Here is a 21,182-nt window from a genome sequence, read left to right on the forward strand (position 1 = left end):
CAAGTTGACAGAGTCGGCGGGAGGGAAGCCGGTGGGGTGGTATTCTGGTCGTTGTAAACAGCGACTCCTACAGGTCGGTCAGGGCGCCTGCACAGCAAGAAAGGGAGATGGTGAGGGTATAGTGTGAGCCTCCCACACGTTACACCTCGCCAATGATAGTCCGCACTGGCGGGTGAAAAGAAGTGGCTGGCTGACTCCGCGTGTATCGGAGGGGACATGCGATAGTATCTTATCAACCCTCCCTGCACATGCGAGCAATGACCAGGAAGGGGAGGGGGGAATTGGCACGACTAAAATTGGGATGGGAGAAAAACACAGAAAAACAGGAGGAGAAAAAGTGGATAAAAAAAAAGAAGGCATGGTTTTACAACAATAATAATAACTTTATTTGTATAGAAGAACAAGAACATTTTGTGGAGGAAACTGCCCATATATGGATTAATTAAAGTAAACGGTCTGAAAAAAAGGGCTCCTCCCACTGCAGCATGACTTTGACCATCACACGGATGAAGGAATCTATTCAATCTGAGTCAAAATCCCACATCTGAACGGCGTCTTCATCGCCCTGCTGCTGGTTCCTCCGCAGCTCGACCCTGTGCCGTCTTCCACTGGTCGTACACCAGCTTGGCCGCCACGGCGTCCTCCACGCCCATCCCTGTGGCAGGAAGACGAGGAGGCGATGAGATCCAGAGATGCAGCACACGCCCCCAAAAAGAGATGCCAAGATGATGAAAGATTTTAAAATACGTCAATGCACTTGTTCCTCGTAGCACTGAAAGGGGGTGGCGTACTACAGTAACTAAGAGTACCTGCCATGGGATATGCGATATGGAAATAACTTGCCAAGTGATTTGAATACCGTTGTCCTCTCTCTGTGGGCGGGTCTTGTTCCGTTAATAACCTCTCCGATCTCTGCAAACACCTCGGCCTGGAGAGAAAAGGAACGCGCATTAGCGAGCAACCCAAACGCTCCTAGTCGGGTGCATACTGTAACTGTACTTTAAGTGAGCGAGTATTGTTTCTGACTTAAAGGTGCTATAGATAAAAATGTAGAGTAGTAATTTAAAAAATATATAAAACATCCACAGAGCTTTTAGAAAGATGTGGAATAAAAGTATTGCTTTTCACCAAAAAATTATGATTGATTAATGAATTTATAATTTTAAAAGAAATGAATGAAGAAAATGAATGTTGTTGAATACATGTATGTATCCCCTTCCTACTTCCACACTTCCCCCTGATAAATGACATGCTGGTGCTCTAGTGCGACATCTAGTGGCTTGAGTGTTATCTATAGGGGTTCCCAAACTTTTCAGGCCGGGACGCGTGTACCGGTTCCGCAACAGTAAGTGACTTCCGGGTAGGCCTGATTGGCCCCGACAGGCACGTGACGCGGCAAACTCAGGACGCGCAACGAGGCTGCTGAGAGCTGTCGCGCGGAAATAGGCTGTCTATTGCCATTCTCTAACACAAACTCTAACCTTAACCAGCTCCTTAACAGCGCCTAAACTTAACCGTTCTAACCTTAACCAACTCCGAAACAATGCCTAACCTTAACCTTAACCATGCCTAACCTTAACCATAGAAAGAATATTGCCATTCTCTAACACAAACTCTAACCTTAACCAGCTCCTTAACAGCGCCTAAACTTAACCGTTCTAACCTTAACCAACTCCGAAACAATGCCTAACCTTAACCTTAACCATGCCTAACCTTAACCGGCGAAAGAATACACGTTAAAAAAAAAATCACGTTAAAAAAAAAAAATTCGATGGGATTCGAACTCGTCAACAACGGACCGCAGGATCGCAGGACCGCTGCTCTGCGAGGTGAGCTAAAGCGCTGAATGATAGTCATAGCGGATTTGGACGGTTACATCATTCCGCAAGCTCTGCCGCGCGGCAGAGAAAGTTGCGCGTCACGTGCCTGTCGGGGCCAATCAGGCCTACCCCGGAAGTCACTTACTGTTGCGGAACAGCTACACGCGGCCGGGACCCAGAAAATAAGGCGTCAGAGAGCCGCGGCCCAATGCACATCGTCAGGCCTTTTTTTTTTTTTTTTTGTCAGGCGACCGATTTTTTAAGCCAAATATCACTTCAATCCTATTAAGTTAGTTCAAGTTAGTTATTCATTTATATGTGCTATTTATGAGAGGGCTAACTTGTTGCAAAATAATAATGATAATAATAATAGCCTCATTAAAATACTATTGTTGCTTCGGTTGTTTTCAGCGTTTTATGTGCATAATCTGTTATTTAGTTTGAAATGTTCGTTGAAATAAGTAGATTTTTAGTTTTTGTTTATTTATTAAGTTGATATAAAACCATTATAGTCACATTTTAGAATACAATAGAATCGAATTTTAGAATACAACTAGAAACACTGTCCTGGCCTGCTTCTAAGTTCAGTGGCCTGACAATTTTTATTTTTTATTTTTTTTATCATCTCACGGCCCTCCCGTAGCTGCTCGCGGCCCACCTTTGGGTCGCGACCCCGACTTTGGGAACCACTGATCTATACTAGCACCCTTTAACACAGAACCACATTGAGACGGCGATGCTCCTAATGACGGAGAACACAATGGGGGGAGTCTTCTTCACACACCAGCAGCACATGGCCACAACAATAAGAGACTGACCCCAGAGAGGATGATGTCCCCAGACTCTGCCACGGCCCCCTCCCTGCTGTCCACGTACACCACCGCCTCCCTCATCAACACGTCGTCCAACTCCCGCCAGTCTGGCCTGCAAGCCCCCACCGCTGGGCGGTCCCACGTGGGCACGTGGTGAGAGACGGGAGAGAGAGTGCGACCGAAAGCAACAGTGTGCAAGCAGACGGATGAGCAGGTGTGTGTGTATTTATTATCAGTGGTGGAAAGTAACTTAAGTACTGTACTTAAAGGAACACGCCAACATTTTGCCATCTTCTCCAGAGAGAGAGACGGGAAGATAGATACCAGTCTCCTCTCTGTGCCTTCAGTAGAAAGCTATCTGGCTGCACGTTAGCCTAGCTTAGCACAATGAATGGAAGCGGACAGTGCCGGTTAGCCTTCGGGACAGGCGTTAGTTGGACAATGCCTAGGCTAACCGGCCATGTCCGCTTCCATTCATTGTGCTAAGCTAGGCTAACATGCAGCCGGATAGCTTTCTACTGAACGCACAGAGAGGAGACTGGTATCTTATCTTCTTGTCTCTCTCTCTGGAGAAGATGATAGGCTAATTTCCCAAAATGTTGGCGTGTTCCTTTAAGTACATTTTTGAGCTACTTGTACTTTATGTGAGTATTTTCATTTTAGGGAACTTTAAACTTTTTAGGGAACTCCACTACATTTCAAGGGCAATATTTTACTTTTTACTCCACTACATTTATCTGAATCCATCAGTTACTAGTAGTTACTTTGAAGAAAAGGATTTTGCATAGAAAACATAATAGTTACAAAATAAAAAATGCATGAAGATTGTATACTTTCACATTTGAAGCCTGTCGACTTCAAGGACGTAATCGGAGCAGCATAACTGGACGAACATACTGTACCACTTTAACATAACCTATAGAGGTCAATGGATACACAAACGCCATGTAGAATGCATACTTTTTACTTTAGATACTTAAGTACATTCAATAGAAAATACAATAGAGTACTCATTTATCTGGATATATACTAAAGGAACTGTGTACTTCTTCCACCACTGGTATTTATGTGTGGGTTTGTGCATTTGTGTGTGTGAGGTGCTTCTCACCTGCAATGTGGGCTCCTGGTTTGACCCACTTGCCAAAGACGACAGGTTGACTGGCGCCGGTCACGGTCACTATGACGTCCGCCCCGCTGACCGCCTCCTCCGCCGTGCCGCACACGGTCACACGACCGCCGGCGGCGCGGCTAAACCTCTCCGCCGACTCCCTCGTCCGACTGCACACACGCACCTCGAGAGAAAGGGTTTAATTTCAAACTTTTTTTTTTTTTTATCCACTTTTTCTCCCCATTTTCTATTTTTTTATCCCATCCCAATTTCGTATTTCCAATTCTTGAACGTTGCTAGACTATGCCTCCCACTGGTCAGCTGTAGTGAGGATGGAAGCCTTGCATCACGTGTCCCCTCCGGTACACGAGGAGGCAGCCTGTCGCATCTTTTCACCAGACAGCGCGGACTCTCAGTGGTGAGGAGTAACGCATGGGAGGCTCACGCTGCCCCCGCTACTTCCTGTCTCTGCTGTGCAGCCGTCCCCCAACCGACCTGTAGGAGTCGCTGTCCACAACGTCCAATCCCCACCCATCGACTTCCACCCGCTACCTCTGCCAATTGAGATAGTATGACGACTGGCCCAAGCCGGAGGCAATGCTGACACCGGGATTCGAGACCGGAGTCTCTTGCATTGGTGACGAGCGCAATCTCCGCTGCGCCACCCAGCCGCCCATAAGAATGCATTTATTTATTCATATTTAACATATATGTATCCACACCTGTCTGAATATATCTGCATATAATCCTTTTTGCATACAGTATATCTATATTTGTATATACTGTATCCCTTACATACTCTTACTAGTTAAACTGCTGGCCAGTATGACTACCAGTGTTTTTTATACCTGTAACACTGTACATACATTATTACTACTCTGTAGTACTCATTTATATATACTACTTATTAATCACCTGTACATTGTACTGTATATTACTATTGCACTTTACTGCTACATTTGCACTCTGGTTGGATGCCAAACTTATTTTCGTTGTACTGTACTTGTACTGTACAACGACAATACATTTGATAATACAAATGTGACTATTCTGATCCTTTTCTCAGCTACAGAATTATGGACTTAATCATACCAAACAACAAAAAGTCTTCTCAGATGGGGGGTCCCTGATACAAAATGTTATCATATCGGGGTCTAAAGTGTAATTCCGTCCTTGAGACGAAAAATATTTTTAGAATAACCACTGATTTATTCAACAGAAGCCGCACAGCCAACAACATTTTGACTATCGAGCCCGGAGTGAATAATGGTCAAGTTGAGCCGAGAGACTTCTACTGTTTCTAATGTGTGCTTTCCCTCGGTGAGAGGGAGACCAAGGTTCAAATTCGACCAGCGAGTCCAAGGTTCAAATGTGGTCCGATTTATACGTCTGTGTGTCAACTGTCTAGGTCACATGCTCTCGCTGTGTGCATGGCTGTTGAATCTGTACCTCTTTGAACGCGAACATCTCCATGAAGACCTTGTAGTGGCTCAGCGCCTGGCGGCCGGCTCCCAGGATGGCCAACACCTCTGCCCCGAACGGCATCAGAAACTGCATGGTGTCAGGACGTGTAATAGTTAAATAATTATTATTATTTACAAATAAACTGTATTTGTATAGCACCTTTCATACAAGAATTGCAGCCCAGTGCTTCACAGCAGTGATGTATAGACACAAAATAGACATAGGCCTAAAATGAGCATAAGATTGGCGTAATTATAGACGGGCATGAAATGAGCAGAGAATTGATATTAAAAACCTCCCCGATAAATACATTTCTGTCGTTCAAATCTATTAAAGGGTCATATTCCACCTGTAATAAATCAGATATTTTTTGTCCCAGTCATCAGGGTAGTTTTCAGTCTAGTCTTTAATCATTAAGTATTTAGTTGTATTACGTTTATTTTTTTAAGCCTGAGGGGGGGGGGGGGGCATCTTTTACTGTACCCCCCCCCCCCCCCCCAACTTGTTAAATTGAAAAATATCTTTTTAACCAATGTTCTCTTTCCATAAAGCTTTTGGCCAAGCTATTTTTTCATCTACATTCCATGTATGATGAAATCAACACAAGGATTCCGCGCCCTGGGGTGACCTCACGTAAGGAATGCAAACTCGCTCAACATCTTTTTTTTTTTGTGATCAAATCTTCTCACTCAACATCTTGTAAACTAAATAAATTTGTGATTGCGTGAAAAATGTATCAGGTTTTGGTGATGTGCCACATTCAGTTATTCAAACCTTATTATCTACGGTTAAGAGTTATACAAATCAGCTATTATGGCAGAGATTGCAGTCAAATGCTCATGAAGGATACAGACGGAGACAGTAACAGCTGACGAGCGGTAGTAGTAGTACACAGCGGACAGGTTTACCTTGGTGGAAATGGCTGAAGCAGCAGCCGTCCTCATTGCTGTGATGACCTCTCCATCCATAACCTGCAGAGCAGACACTGTGTTGTTTGAATGAGTCTATTTATTTTACTTATGAAAGTGTGTGTGTTCATTCATAGGCTACTTGTGTAGCATTGCTACCACACAATTTACATGTAGTCATTTAGCTGACGTTTTTTTATCCAAAGCGACTTACAAATTGGGTAACAACAAGTCAGCAGGAGGGGGGTACACCTCTGGCGGGTAAGTGATTGTTCGTCTAGCAGTGCAGAGCTTGAGTGCTTCACTCTGGGTCCATATTGATTGATTGATTGATTGATTGAAAACTTTATTAACAGATTGCAGAATGGGTACAGTACAGTACAGCTCAATACATACAATTGTTAAGGGGATGCAGACCAGAGAAAGACTTTCGTCTTGTTTACATCAGGGTCCCCCATTTTCAATTCATAATAACATCATATGATGTTTTTTCAACACATCATAGTAGTATAGACATATTAGCATAATAGATAGTAGAATAGACGTAGCATAATAGATAGTAGTATAGACATAGTAGCATAATAGATAGTAGTACTATAGAATAGTAGCATAATGGATAGTAGTATAGAATAGTAGCATAATGGATAGTAGTATAGACATAGTAGCATAATATAGTATAGACATAGTAGCATAATAGACAGTAGTATAGAAATAGTAGCATAATAGATAGTAGTATAGACATAGTAGCATAATAGACAATAGTATAAAAATAGTAGCATAATAGATAGTACTATAGACATATAGCATAATATATAGTAGTAGACATACAGTACATAATAGTAAAAGACAGTAAGACTGCTATTTATATGTGACAAATAAAACAACTTGAAACGTATACCTGCAGTGTTGGGGAGTAGTTAATTACATGTAGTTAAATTACTAGTTGAACTACAATTGGCATTAGTTCAGTGATAGTAAAAAAAAAAAATTATAATAAAAAAACACTGCAAATAACTATAATCTTTTGGTAGTGAAGGCATCTCCAAATAACTACGATTCTTTCATTGTACGTCTGTCATCATCATACTCACAGCTTTGACGTTCCCATATTCTGGATCAAACACTAGCACTGTGGCCTGGGTGGACGGTAAAGCTGAACCACTCTCCCTCCTATAAAAGCACACCATCTTTGTGCAAAGGACTCCTTCATGCTCCATGTATGCAGGCATCAAACCCAGAAACCTGTAGATGAATGAATGAATGAAAACTTTATTTAACAGATTGCAGAATGGGTACAATACAGTACGGCTCAATGCACACAATTGTTATGGGGGTGCAGACCAGAGAAAGACTTTTGTCTTGTTTACATCAGGGTCCCCCATTTTCAATTCATAGTGACATTTATTACATACACAACATACATGACATTTATGGCATAGGGACATATATGACATACAGCCAGCCAGGTATATAGTACTGTTACATTTGTGATATACAGTAGGCCTACTGATTGATTGATTGATTGAAAACTTTATTAACAGATTGCAAAATGGGTACAGTACTGTACAGTACAGCTCTGTTACCCAGAGATCCTAACAAACAGAGATTATAATAATACATTATACAATACAGATTATATACAGATGTAGTTAAAGAAGCGGATGATTATTGTTACAATTTTGTTTTCTTTATTATAAGGGGGTTCTTCTTTATCATCAGTCCGCATCATACCCGTTGTATTTCTGTAACGGGACCACGCTTCGCACAGGCTGGATGATCACTTCTGCGGGGTCGCGTCTGGAGAATGTCCCCAGAGCCGCTTCGAGGCGCGGGATCAGGTCTCTGTGGTGCAGCAGGCGCTCCACCTCCTCCTGCCATATGCTCACAGGGGGCTCCGCCATGGCCCGTCGGTCTCTCTCTTACTGCGGGGATTGAGGACACTTCCCTGGGGGGTGGTTTTATGTTGTTAGTCGTGTCGAGTCCACTGTCCAACCCGTTATTTCCTGTATTGCACAATCTCCACTTCTATGATCGCAAAAAGTGTTCCATTCAAGAAGCACACCGTTACAGAACCTCTGTGCAAAAAATGATCCCGAATTGTCCAACTTCCGTTGTGCGGTGTTAATGAAATTAAATTAGATTAAAACGTATTGTTTGTCATTATACAGCCCATACCCAAAGCTGTAAAGGAATGTGAATCACTACCCACTTTCAAAAACACTCTCAAAGAACACCTACGGGAGACTGCAATTCGAAACTGGCCCCTACAAATGTCTTAACCCAGTTGTACAGTAAATTACCAAGTATGGCTTTGTCAGTATTCCAATGTACAGTGTACAGTGTCCCCCACCCAAACCCCCCCCCCCCCCCCCCCCCCCCTCCAATGTACAGCCCCCACCCACCAACCCCACCCACCCAACCTCCTCCAATGTACAGTTTCTACGTCAAATGTATATACACTCTTGTTCTGGACACTTTTTGTATCACAAACAGTACTGTATTTGCAAATCTGATATGTCATAAATGTATAGATGTAGCAGTACTGTCTATCTGTATGTCATGTATGTCATATATGTTATGATGAATTGAAAATGGGGGACCCTGATGTAAACAAGACGAAAGTCTTTCTCTGGTCTGCATCCCGGCCCTTAACAATTGTATGTATTGAGCTGTACTGTACTGTACCCATTCTGCAATCTGTTAATAAACTTTTCAATCAATCAATCAATCAATCAACAACAATAAGTTTGGCAATTGGCATCCAACCAGGCAAATGTAGCAGTAAAGTGCAACAGCAATATACAATGTACAGGTGGTTAAACTGCGTACAAAATATACAAGTTTGTACTACTGAGATGTAGTGCAAACCAGATGTATGTACACAGAGTTGTATTATATAAATAGAGACTGTATGACTACTACTGGCCAGCAGTGTAACTATAAGAGTAGGGTATGCAGATGTGGATAATTATAGTAAGGGACTATGTGCAGGTATGTACAGACAGAGGATGGGTATATGCTGTGAGAATAAATCGATATATGGTATATATACGGCATTATAGATCCACATTTTTCTTTTCTATTTTGTATACATGGTCTATGATGAATTGAAAATAGGGGACCCTGATGTAAACAAGACGAAAGTCTTTCTCTGGTCTGCATCCCCTTAACAATTGTGTGTATTGAGCTGTACTGTATTGTACCCATTCTGCAATCTGTTAATACAATGTTCAATCAATCAATCATAGTACATGCTATCCGTGATCTAAACACCAACAAAAAGGGAAAAGAGAACTCTTAAAAGAGGACCGTTACACATTGATCTCATTCTTCTGATGACTTTTTTTGTCTGTATTTATGTCCACAAGATTGATGCATAACAGTATTAGTCTATCAGATTGTATTTATTTGTATTATATTATTGTGTATTCGGTCTTGAGAGCCTGTGGTGATTACCTGCTGCAACTGGGAATGTATTACACCTGGTGGACATGTGACCTGAAGAGCCACAACCCTGTCGACCAAATGCTCTTTAAAAATGTTTTACTCAGTGCAAATGTTTGTACCCTGATGAAGAAGACAGTTTATCGAACCTAAAGTGTGCTGTATTTCTTAATTTAATCTTACTGCATAACACTATTAGGAATGTCTGACCACAAAGTGACTTTTAACCACCATGGACTACAACGTATGACGTATATATCACGACAGTTAAGGTACATCGTGTAGTTTATTTGTACTCATAGTATATTATATTCAGATCAAATGTATTTGCCTACATTTATTGTAATATATAATATAACAGGGCATACAGACCATCGGCACCTTTTATATTGAGTTATACTGTAGTTTATTTCTTCATAGTACAGATCTAATTGTATTGCCTATATTTTGTCTTTCTATTATCCTGCCCATACCTCCCCTCCCCTCCTCCGTGTCATGTTAAACCCAGATTCGGCTCAAACAAGGGACTAAACACGTTTCGCAATTATGCCACATCAATGTGGAACGCCCTACCCACACAGCTGTAAAGGAATGTGAATCACTACCCACTTTCAAAACCACTCTCAAAGAGCACCTACGGGAGACTGCAATTCAAAACTGGCCCCTGTAAATGTACAGTAAATGGATTAGTAACCAATAATACACGAGACCCTCTTCTTGGGACCAAGTAAGGTTGTCGATATTCCAATGTAGTCGTTTGTACAGTTGTAGTTTCCCCCCCCCCCTGCCTACCCAACCGCCCCCCCCTCCAATGTACCGTACTTTTCGCACTATAAGCCGCAGCAGCTAAATTGAATGATGTGTACATATATAAGCCGCACTGGACTATAAGCTGCATGTGTTTTAATGTTTAATTACCATATGTAAGGAGTGGACCCTGCGGCTTAATTTGACTCAACACAGGAAACCTCACCCGGCCCGGACATGGAAAGGATTGACAGATTGATTGCTTTCTCGATTCTGTGGGTGGTGGTGCATGGCCGTTCTTATATTGAGCTTTAAGTTCCCACCTCTACAGAGAATGACTCCCATTGGGACACAATACTGTCGGACAAATAACAAGAATTAACTCATTTGTATTAAGTTTAGCAAATAAGGGAACTGATAAATAACATTTCAATGCAGTAAAAAAAAAGCAATACTTCGATTTGTCCACATAAGCCACACCGTTATATAAGCCGCAGGGTCACAAAATGGGGAAAAAAGCCACGGCTTCTAGTCCGAAAAGTACGGTAGTTTCTACGTCAAATGTATATACTCTTTTTTTAGACTATTTTTCTATCACGATTAACAGTACTGTATTTGTAAATCTGGTATGTCATAAATGTAGATGTAGCAGTACTGTCTATCTGTATGTCATATGTTATGAATTGAAAATGGGGTACCCTGATGTAAACAAGACGAAAGTCTTTCTCTGGTCTGCATCCCCTTAACAATTGTGTGTATTGAGCCGTACAGTTGTATTGTACCCATTCTGCAATCTGTTTCAATCAAACTCCATGCTGCCCGAATTTCCCCAAGGGGATCAATAAAGGAATATCTGACTTGCAAATACTGGAGACCCATATTCTGACACAGGGTTTGAAAGGGTATTTTCAATCTACAAATCAAAAACGCTTCAAGAATATACATGAATGAGCATCACATACATGTTTAGATGCATTGTTACATTGAAGTGGATCTTTGGACCATTGCATCTCTGTACATCACAACACCAAACATGTAGCTATCGTGAGGTGGTACAGGCGGTCCCATTATCACTGAATTAAATCACCTTCAATAAACACGTCTTAGGCAAAAAAAATAAAGAAAATACATTACTTTCCGTTTGAGTTACGGTTGTGATTTAGAATAATTTGATTGTAATTTTTAATTAATAGAAGTTTGTTATGAAGGGCACTCTGAACAAAATGGTGTGAAGAAACAAGTGGAGACACAAGAAAAAAACCACATGTTTAAAAAGAAAACAATGTTTTATTTTCAAAAACATAAAAAAAAAAAACGATAGCGCAAACTGGTACAGTGATACGGACCATCGTCTGTCTTTAAAAGTAAAAAAGAAAGGAAAATAGACCTGTACAATTACACGCCATACCAAATATACTCAATTTCTTTATCACAAAGAAGTCTAGGAGTAATATTTCCACTCTTTGTCACGTAGCCCCTTCCGAAGGCGGGGGGGCCGCCACGTTACTGTACAGTGCCGTGTTATAAATCAAACCAGCAGTCTCTCAATGGCCATCTGCACAGACTGAATCTGTGGCTTGAGTTGGGATCCCTCCTTTATCGTGACCGAGGTGGCGATGACGGGACGGGACACCCCGCAGGCGCGGCCCAGCGCCTGCTTGGAGCGCACAAACACATACGGCACGTTCTTGTCCTCGCAGAGCAGCGGCAAGTGGAGGATGATCTCCAGCGGCTCCGCGTCGGCGGCCATCACGATGAACTCGGAGATGCCCCTGTTCAGGGTCTTAGTGGCTGTGGAGGGAAGGAGGAGCGGTGGCATGTAGTTAGGAGGATACTAATGCATCAGAGTAATATACATTACCTTCCTGGACATTAACATTTTACTGTATATTTTAGAATGTATACATATTTTAGAATGGATATCTCCGACTGTGTATTTAAATATTTAAGTATTTAAGTATTTTTGTATCCACTTTTTCTCCCATCCCAATTTCGTGTATCCAATTCTTCCCTCCCCTGTCTTGTAGTGAGGATAGAAGCCTTGCATCACATGTCCCCTCCGATACACGAGGAGGCAGCCTGTCACATCTTTTCACCTGCCAGCGCGGACTCTCATTGGCGAGGTGCAACAACGTGTGGGAGGCTCACACTGCCCCCGCCATTTTCCTGTCTCTGCTGTGCAGGCGCCCCAACCGACCTGTAGTAGTCGCTGTCTACAACGTCCACATTACCACCCACCGGCTTTCCCACCCTCTTAACACTGCCAATTGTGTTAGTATGACGGCCGGCGCAAGCCGGAGGCAACGCCGACAGCCGGAGTCGAACCCGGTGTCTCTTGCGTTGGTGACGAGCGCAATGTCCGCTGCGCCACCAAGCCGCTATGTATTTATACTCTGACCCAATTAGGCCATCTAGGGCAGAACCTCCCCCCAGCATTTGAGGTCAACAAAAATGTAGCTCCAGACAATCACCCAAGGTACTGTAAATGGTATTTTCTGTTAAAATAAGTTCTCTACATGTTAAATGAATAGCTGTACATTCCGACAGTCATCACTCATATATATATAGTGTCTGGTGGTCGGTAACATGGGTCTTCGAGGCCATCCGCTCTGCAGTAAACACTATGCGTTTTCTGGTATCCTGTTCCCACTTTATCCAATCAGGAGAGAGAACTCCACATCAATAAAATAAAAACAAACATGCTTGAAACAAGTAAAATCTGCCAGCAAATTTGGCTAGGCAAGATTTCTTGAAATAAGCATATATATATATATATATATATATATATATATATATATAAAAAAAATATATATATATATGGGTTCTCTCCTGATTGGATAAAGTAGGAAGGGATACCAGAAAATGTGGAGGGACTGGGAGACTCATGTTACTGTCGGAATGTCAAGCTATTTAACACTTATATCAACAACCGCTCCTTTACTCAAGTGGAAATCATACATTTCTGTTGAGTTGTTCCACCTGTTATTTTTGTGCCAGTTGGATCCCGACAACCCAATGCCCATTCCGCATTGGAGTGACGGCCGACAACTCACTCCTTTTCCTTCTATTTTGAAGGAGTTAAAAGGAAAACACCAACATTTTGGGAAATTAGCTTATTTGCCATCTACCCTGGAGTTAGACAAGAAGATACATACCCTTTTTCTTCTCTGTGCATGCAGTAGGAGTAGGAAGACGTTGGGAACTAGGCTAATGGAGGAACCTACTTCCAGTGACTGACGCCAAGCTAGGCTAATGGTGCGCGTCTTCCTACTCCTACTGGGGATCATCCCTATGTTCCCCGGGTTCTATGTTCCCCGCTTTGATTGATTAATAGATTGAACATTTTATTATTTTATTAATGTCCGCCTTGATTCGAACGGTTAAGCTTAGGCCCTCTTTCGAACTGGTTACGGTTAGAGTTTGGAATCAATCAAACTCAATCAATTGATTTTCAATCAAATCAATCAAAGCGGGGAACATAGAACCCGGGGAACATAGACATGCTCCCTCCTACTGCATGCACAGAGAAGAAAAAAGGGTTATGCATCTTCTTGTCTAACTCCAGGGTAGATGGCAAATAAGCTCATTTCCCAAAATGTTGGAGTTTTCCTTTAGGGATATGGGGATGTTTGTTTTCTCTAAATACGTTGGTCGCCAATTTTTTTTTTTTTATTATTAACGTGAACAATTCCACGCATTCATAACAGTCAGTTGTCACCTTCATTGGCTCCCTTCCTCAGCTGCTTGTAGTTGGCAGCCTGCTGCACCAGGTCCAGGATGGTCTTGGACAGGGTGGCGTCGGCCAGCGGGTAGGCCTTGGGGTTCACTTCGGCTTCAGTCTGGTGGTGTCCAAAAACACAAGGTTAGCCGATTATATATAAACAATAACATGCACGCATTGACGACATATTATAATAAGCATTACAACAACAACAACTGAACCTGCGACATCATCACCGCCCTGGTCAATGCATCATTAGCTTATAGGCTAACGACGACAAGCGTGGTGGTGGTTTCATACAATACAAGAACAAACTCACCATTATGGCCTCTGTTTGCAGTTATTCCGGTCCTCTCGGCGAAATGCTTCACGGAGGACTATTAGCCTGGACTATTAGTTTGAATGGGAAGACAACTGCAATACTTGTGTAAAAGCCAAAACAATATTTTCTTGTTCACTACTACAGCTCGACAGACTAAACGCATGCAGCACTTCTCTCGGTGAAAACCAACGAAGTAACGAACACGTGTGCGGTGGGGCGCATGCGCACTGATGAGTTCAGCGCGACAGACAGGAAGTGCGTTGTTTTATGAATATCTCGAAGACACTCTGATGTCACGAGACCGCCGCCATCTTGGTATAGGGGGGCCATACGGATTTCTAGTATCAAATGCATGTGTTGAGGTCCGTTTTTATTACATGTTTTATCACATTCTTGTTCATTTCATAACATTTTCATACGATTTGTTTTGAAAATATTGAGGCCAACATGGCATTTCACTATTTCGAAAGCCTTTCTGGTGATTCTAAGGCGAGATATGAGTCAAAGAAGCTCCCCCTGATTGACTTGACATAATGTCCATACAAAACACATACAGACATGGCCAACTCTCGAATACCCAAATTGAAGCTGCTATGTTACGTTTTGTACTAATAACAAAACAAACACAGAAATCCAAATCGCAAGTTTTATACCATCACGGAGGAAAAAGTGGCTGGCGGCTAATGTTCGGCTAACTAGCTCTGGTGTTGTGGTCGTGGTAGCTACATGCTAAGCTAACGTTAATCACATCATATCGAACCGATAGGAGTTTATCTCATCTAATCTTACGTGGTGGTACCACGTGTGCCACTACCCGATCAAACATCCACGTAAGATTAGATAAGATAAGCTCCTATCGGTTCGATATGAGGTGATCACCTATTCTCAGTCCTTGCCCCACAATGGTGGAATGAACTACCCACCCCAGTTAGGACAGCCGAAACACGTCCAATCTTTCGCCGTCGACTAAAGACGCACTTCTTCAACCATTATCTGAATAAAAAAAAAAAAAAAAAAATCTAACCCTAACTAACCATACTGTCATGCACTTGTCCTAATAAACTAACCTACACTGTAGCACTCAACACTTTGGCGAACATTGTTACTCAGCTGATAGAGTTGTGCCCTTCCTGATGGCTTGTCGTACAGAACTTGTAAGTCGCTTTGGATAAAAGCGTCAGATAAATGACTAAATGTAAATGTAAATGTAAATGATTAACGTTAGCTTAGCATGTAGCTACCACAACCACAACAGCAGAGCGAGTTAGCCGAAAGTTAGCCACAGCCCACCTCCCCCAGAACCCACCTCACCCCTGCCCACTTTGACAACCTAGGATGGCTTAGAGTAGACGACAGAGTACAGCAACTTGCAATGGGCCTGGTCTACAAGATACACTACGCGACCAAGGTACCCATGTACATGTCAAAATACTTCCCAAAGGTCAGTGAATACCACGATCACAACACCAGAGGGAGCTCCACAAACCATGTAAAACCCAGATTCGGCTCAAACAAGGGACTAAACACGTTTCGCAATTATGCCACATCAATGTGGAACGCCCTGCCTAAAGCTGTAAAGGAATGTGAATCACTACCCACTTTCAAAAACACTCTCAAAAAACACCTACGTGAGACTGCAATTCGAAACTGGCCCCTACAAATGTCCTAACCTAGTTGTACAGTAAATGACCAAGTAAGGCTCTGTCAATATTCCAATGTACAGTGTAAAATGTGTGTGTGTCCCCTACCCAACCCCCCCCCCCCCCCCCCCCCCCACCTCCAATGTACAGCCCTCACCCAACCCACCCAACCCCACCCCACCCAACCAACCTCCTCCAATGTACAGTTTCTACGCCAAATGTATATACACTCCTTTTCTGGACACTTTTGTATCAGTATCAGTCTCCAATTCTTATTGGAGACTGGAACACGGATATGCAACGAAAAGATGCACCCGTCTTCAAGTCATTCAGTAGGTTTTGTGATCTGCACGGCCTCAGCCAGCTAATCACCCAACCCACACGTGTATGTGAATCAACTCAGACTACCATTGACCTCATTCTGACCTCCGACAAGTCCAAGATCTCCAATAAAGGGGTTATAGCATGCGGGTTAAGTGATCATTATATGATATTCTGTACCCGCAAAAAACTAAAACAAAAGGCTGGCTGCCACAAAACAGTCACATCTAGAGACCTAAAAACCTACTCTAGCGAGGCCTTCAACCTTGAACTGGAGAGTCTGGACTGGTCAGATGAACTCAATGGTACACTGGTTGAAGAAACATGGCTTGGTTTCAAAACCAAATTCTCAACAATACTAAACGACATGGCCCCCCTAAGAACCACCAGGGTAAAAAATCGCGCTGAGCCGTGGATGCACTCCGAAATACTGGCCGCTATGAAAACCAGAGACAAAAAATGCTCTGAGTTTCGTAAAAGTCAGTCAAAGCTTACTAAAAGCACGAGCAGTGAACTCCAAGCCCACGTGACTGAACTCAAACTAGAAAGAAACAGACTAAGAAACGACGTAAACTCCATGATCAAAACTGCAAAAAAGAATTTCATCAATGACAAAACTGAGGAAAACAAAAACAAACCACGTGAACTTTGGAAATTACTCAATAATCAACTAGGATGCAGTAAAAAGCTTAAAACCAGATTCTCAAACATAAACATAAAAACGGACAACACGCTCATCACAGACAAGCTGGATGTAGCCAATTACTTAAACATTTTCTTCACAAACATAGCCACAACACTGGTAAACAAACTACCCTCCCACTCAGGGCTTTATGGGGTAGAACACATAGTAGCTTACTACAAAAACCTAGGGGTCCGCAAGGACGACTTCAAGCTGGAAATGGTAACAACAGATGAGGTACTCAATAAACTGAGCGCCCTCCAACCTAACAAGGCCACTGGCCACGACAACATCCCTTCCAAATTCCTCAGAGACTCAGCAGCCGCCATCACCCCAATCATCACACACATAATAAACCTCTCCATAAAACAGGGACACGTCCCCAAGGACTTCAAAATTGCGAGGGTGACCCCTCTGCACAAAAAGGGCAGCAAATTAGACCCAGGCAACTACCGCCCTGTTTCTATTCTCACCTCCATCTCGAAAGTCATGGAAAAAATAGTCTACGAACAGGTCGAAAAGTACCTAGCGGAAAAAAATCTAATCTACGAATTCCAATCTGGCTTCAGAACATCCCACTCCACTGACACATGCCTTCTCTATTTGAATGACCACATCAAACAAGAGGTGGACGCAGGCAAATACTGCGGCATGGTCATGCTGGACCTACAAAAGGCCTTTGACACGGTCAATCACTCCATTCTGATTGACAAGCTAAAAGCAATTGGTTTTGATAGTCTATCAGTGAGCTGGATGCAATCCTACCTTGAGGGGAGGGAACAGATGGTGGAGGTAAACGGTACCCTATCCCCCCCCCCTCACAGTGAGCTGTGGTGTTCCACAAGGAAGCATACTAGGACCGCTACTGTTCCTAATTTATGCAAATGACATGTCGTCAGCTTGTGACTGCAACTTGTTCCTGTTTGCGGACGACTCAGCCCTGCTGGTCTCTGACAAGAACAAGTTACAGGTTGAAAAAACCCTCAGCTCGGAACTAGGCAGAATCTGCATATGGCTCGCTGATAACAAACTATCATTACACATGGGCAAAACAGAGTCCATTCTCTTCGGTTCAAATAACAAACTCAGCAAGACCGACGGCTTCTCAGTTACAGTGGGTGACAATATTGTCACAAGGAAAGATGAAATTACCTACCTGGGTTCCATCCTAGAGGCTAATCTCTCCTGTGACAAAATGGCATCCAATGTAATAAAAAAAGTCAACCAACGAACTCGATTCTTGTACCGGATCTCCTCTCTGGTAAACAAGAATACCCTGAAGACTCTGGCAGGAGCACTCATTCAGGGGTACTACGACTATGCTTGCACCTCATGGTACCAAAGCACCTCAAAGGCGCTAAAAACAAAATTACAAACATCTCAAAACAAACTGGTCAGACTACTGCTTGACCTTACTCCTAGAACCCACCTCACCCCTGCCCACTTTGACAACCTAGGATGGCTTAGAGTAGACGACAGAGTACAGCAACTTGCAATGGGCCTGGTCTACAAGATACACTACACGACCAAGGTACCCATGTACATGTCAAAATACTTCCCAAAGGTCAGTGAATACCACGATCACAACACCAGAGGGAGCTCCACAAATCATGTTAAACCCAGATTCGGCTCAAATAAGGGACTAAACACGTTTCGCAATTATGCCACATCAATGTGGAACGCCCTACCCAAAGCTGTAAAGGAATGTGGATCACTACCCACTTTCAAAACCTCTCTCAAGGGACACCTACGGGAGACTGCAATTCAACACTGGCCCCTGTAAATATCCTAACCCAACCCCCTCCAATGTACAGTCATTTACCTAGTATGGTTTTGTCAATAGTCCAATGTACAATTTTGTTTGTTTGTACAGTGTCTCCCCCCCCCCCCCCCCCCCCCTCAATGTACAGTTTTGCTTGTATATACAGTGTGCCCCCCCCCCCCCAACCACCTCCAATGTAGATTACCCAGTATGGTTGTCAATATCCCAGTGTACCCAACCCCCCCCCACCCAACCTCCTCCAATGTACAGTTTCTACGTCAGATGTATATACTCCCTTTTCCTGACTCCTTCTGTATCACAAACAGTACTGTATTTGCAAATCTGGTATGTCATAAATGTATAGATGTAGCAGTACTGACTATCTGTATGTCATGTATGTCATATATGTCCAGATGAATTGAAAATGGGGGACCCTGATGTAAACAAGACGAAAGTCTTTCTCTGGTCTGCATCCCCTTAACAATTGTGTGTATTGAGCTGTACTGTATTGTACCCATTCTGCAATCTGTTAATAAAGTTTTCAATCAATCAATCAATCACAAACAGTACTGTATTTGCAAATCTCATATGTCATAAATGTATAGATGTAGCAGTACTGTCTATCTGTATGTCATGTATGCCATATATGTTATGATGAATTGAAAATGGGGGACCCTGATGTAAACAAGACGAAAGTCTTTCTCTGGTCTGCATCCCCTTAACAATTGTATGTATTGAGCTGTACTGTACTGTACCCATTCTGCAATCTGTTAATAAACTTTTCAATCAATCAATCAAAGCCACTTTTTCCTCCGTGATGGTATAAAACTTGCGATTTGGATTTCTGTTTTTGTCATTAGTACAACGCGTAACACAGCAGCTCTTTGGCATTGTGAAGGACTGAAGAAAATTCAGCTTGATTGTCTTTAATTTGCCGCTTTAACAATCCGTTTCTGCACTAAATGAACCGTACACAATGTACCAGGCGGGGCAGTTTCCCCCCACGCTGCAGTTGCGTAGCAACAACAGGCAGGAAGTTGACTTCGAGATATTGATTGATTGAAAATTGTATTAACAGATTGCAGAATGGGTACAGTACAGTACAGCTCAATACATACAATTGTTAAGGGGATGCAGACCAGAGAAAGACTTTCGTCTTGTTTACATCAGGGTCCCCCACCCCATTTTGACTATGCACCTCATGGTACCAAAGCACCTCAAAGGCGCTTAAAACAAAATTACAAACATCACAAAACAAACTGGTCAGACTACTACTTGACCTGAACCCCAGAACCCACCTCACCCCTGCCCACTTTGACAACCTAGGATGGCCAGACGACAGAGTAGTAGGCGATTTGCGGCACCTGAGGTGGATGAGCAATCAATGCACCTGAGAGCGAGTTTGTTGGTTGTTAGTGCGAGGAGAGTCGTGGCGGATTTGGTAAGACTGATTTGTGACTGGATCTGGATTAGATTTAGGATAGGAATGAGTAGGATATGGAAGGGGGAAATGATAACGGTGAAGTAGAGCAGATAGATGGCAGTAAGATGCAAGGGAAAGGTAAAGGGAATCGTGAGCAGGGTTCGGAAGGCAGTGCACGGGAGGAGAATAAGAGGAAAGAACGGGAGGATGAGGAGGATATGCAGGACGGTAGGGATGTGAGAAAGAAGTCTGAGCATTTGGAGAATTTGAAGGTACTAGTGAAGTTTAAGGAAGGAATTGAGTTAAGTGATATAGGGGTAATGGAGCTAGCTGGGGGAGTGAAGAAGGTGTGTGGGGAAGTCGAGTGGGCAAAGCGGTTAAGAGATGGAAGGTTGTTGGTAAAGATACAGAAGGATAAAATTATGGGAGTGAAGATGATTTGCGGGCGTGGGATAGAGGAGGTGAGAGAGTTTGCTGAACGAGGCGCAAGAGGGGTTATCTCAGGGGTGCCCCTGGGAGAAGACATGTATTTTCTTCAAAGAAGCCTTAAAGGAGGAACAGTTGTGGGTGTGAAAAGACTGATGGCAAGGCGAGATGGGGTGAGGGTGGAAAGTAAGTCGGTGATGGTGGAATTCAGTGAGAAAACGTTGCCAGAGAGAGTAAAGGTAGCTGAGCTTCACAGTACGTGAATATATCCAGCCACCTACTACTGTAGATGCTTCAAGTGTCAGAGGTTTGGTCATGTGGCCGCAGTATGTAAAGGTAGACGGAGGTGTGGAAAGTGTGGGGGGGACCATGAATATGGACAGTGTGGAGAGGGTGCAGTGAGGAAATGCTGTAATTGTGGTGGGGATCATACAGCTGGCTATGGTGGATGTATGGTCAGTAAAAAGGCGGTTGTGGTGCAACAGGTGAGAGCAGCTAATAACTTGACATATGCTGAGGCTGTGAAAGTAGTGGATCTAGAGAATAAGAAGGAAAGTAGTGAGGTGGGAAACCAACGGGGGT

General features: G+C 43.0%; 2 protein-coding genes across 2 annotated transcripts; both read right to left on the reverse strand.

Annotated features, from left to right (window-relative positions):
- Positions 1-368: 368 nt before the first annotated feature.
- On the reverse strand, positions 369-8,125 carry crym (crystallin, mu). Its single transcript, XM_084332612.1, has 8 exons — positions 7,844-8,125; positions 7,204-7,354; positions 6,113-6,175; positions 5,190-5,291; positions 3,741-3,924; positions 2,639-2,760; positions 844-928; positions 369-655 (listed from the first exon to the last, which is right to left on the reverse strand). Exons 1-8 carry the CDS (start codon positions 8,011-8,013, stop codon positions 558-560), a joined length of 975 nt encoding a protein of 324 aa, XP_084188738.1. The 5' UTR covers positions 8,014-8,125; the 3' UTR covers positions 369-557.
- A 3,445-nt stretch (positions 8,126-11,570) lies between these two features.
- Positions 11,571-14,534, reverse strand: snu13b (SNU13 homolog, small nuclear ribonucleoprotein b (U4/U6.U5)). The gene is made up of 3 exons (XM_084332898.1): positions 14,344-14,534; positions 14,022-14,142; positions 11,571-12,094 (listed from the first exon to the last, which is right to left on the reverse strand). The coding sequence occupies exons 1-3, from the start codon at positions 14,344-14,346 to the stop codon at positions 11,832-11,834; spliced, it is 387 nt and encodes a 128-aa protein (XP_084189024.1). The 5' UTR covers positions 14,347-14,534; the 3' UTR covers positions 11,571-11,831.
- Between the last annotated feature and the right edge of the window lie 6,648 nt (positions 14,535-21,182).

The sequence above is a fragment of the Notolepis coatsorum genome (genome assembly GCF_963971535.1).
Source record: "Notolepis coatsorum genome assembly, chromosome: 17".
Classification (NCBI taxonomy): domain Eukaryota; kingdom Metazoa; phylum Chordata; class Actinopteri; order Aulopiformes; family Paralepididae; genus Notolepis; species Notolepis coatsorum.

Coding starts and splice junctions, on each gene's coding strand:
- crym (XM_084332612.1), bottom strand. CDS start 8,013: ATGGCGGAGCCCCCTGTGAGCATATGGCAGGAGGAGGTGGAGCGCCTG. Junction 6,176..7,203: donor AATATGGGAACGTCAAAGCT/GTGAGTATGATG, acceptor TCTGCTCTGCAG/GTTATGGATGGAGAGGTCAT. Junction 5,292..6,112: donor CTTCAGCCATTTCCACCAAG/GTAAACCTGTCC, acceptor GACACCATGCAG/TTTCTGATGCCGTTCGGGGC.
- snu13b (XM_084332898.1), bottom strand. Junction 12,095..14,021: donor GAGGAAGGGAGCCAATGAAG/GTGACAACTGAC, acceptor TTCCCTCCACAG/CCACTAAGACCCTGAACAGG.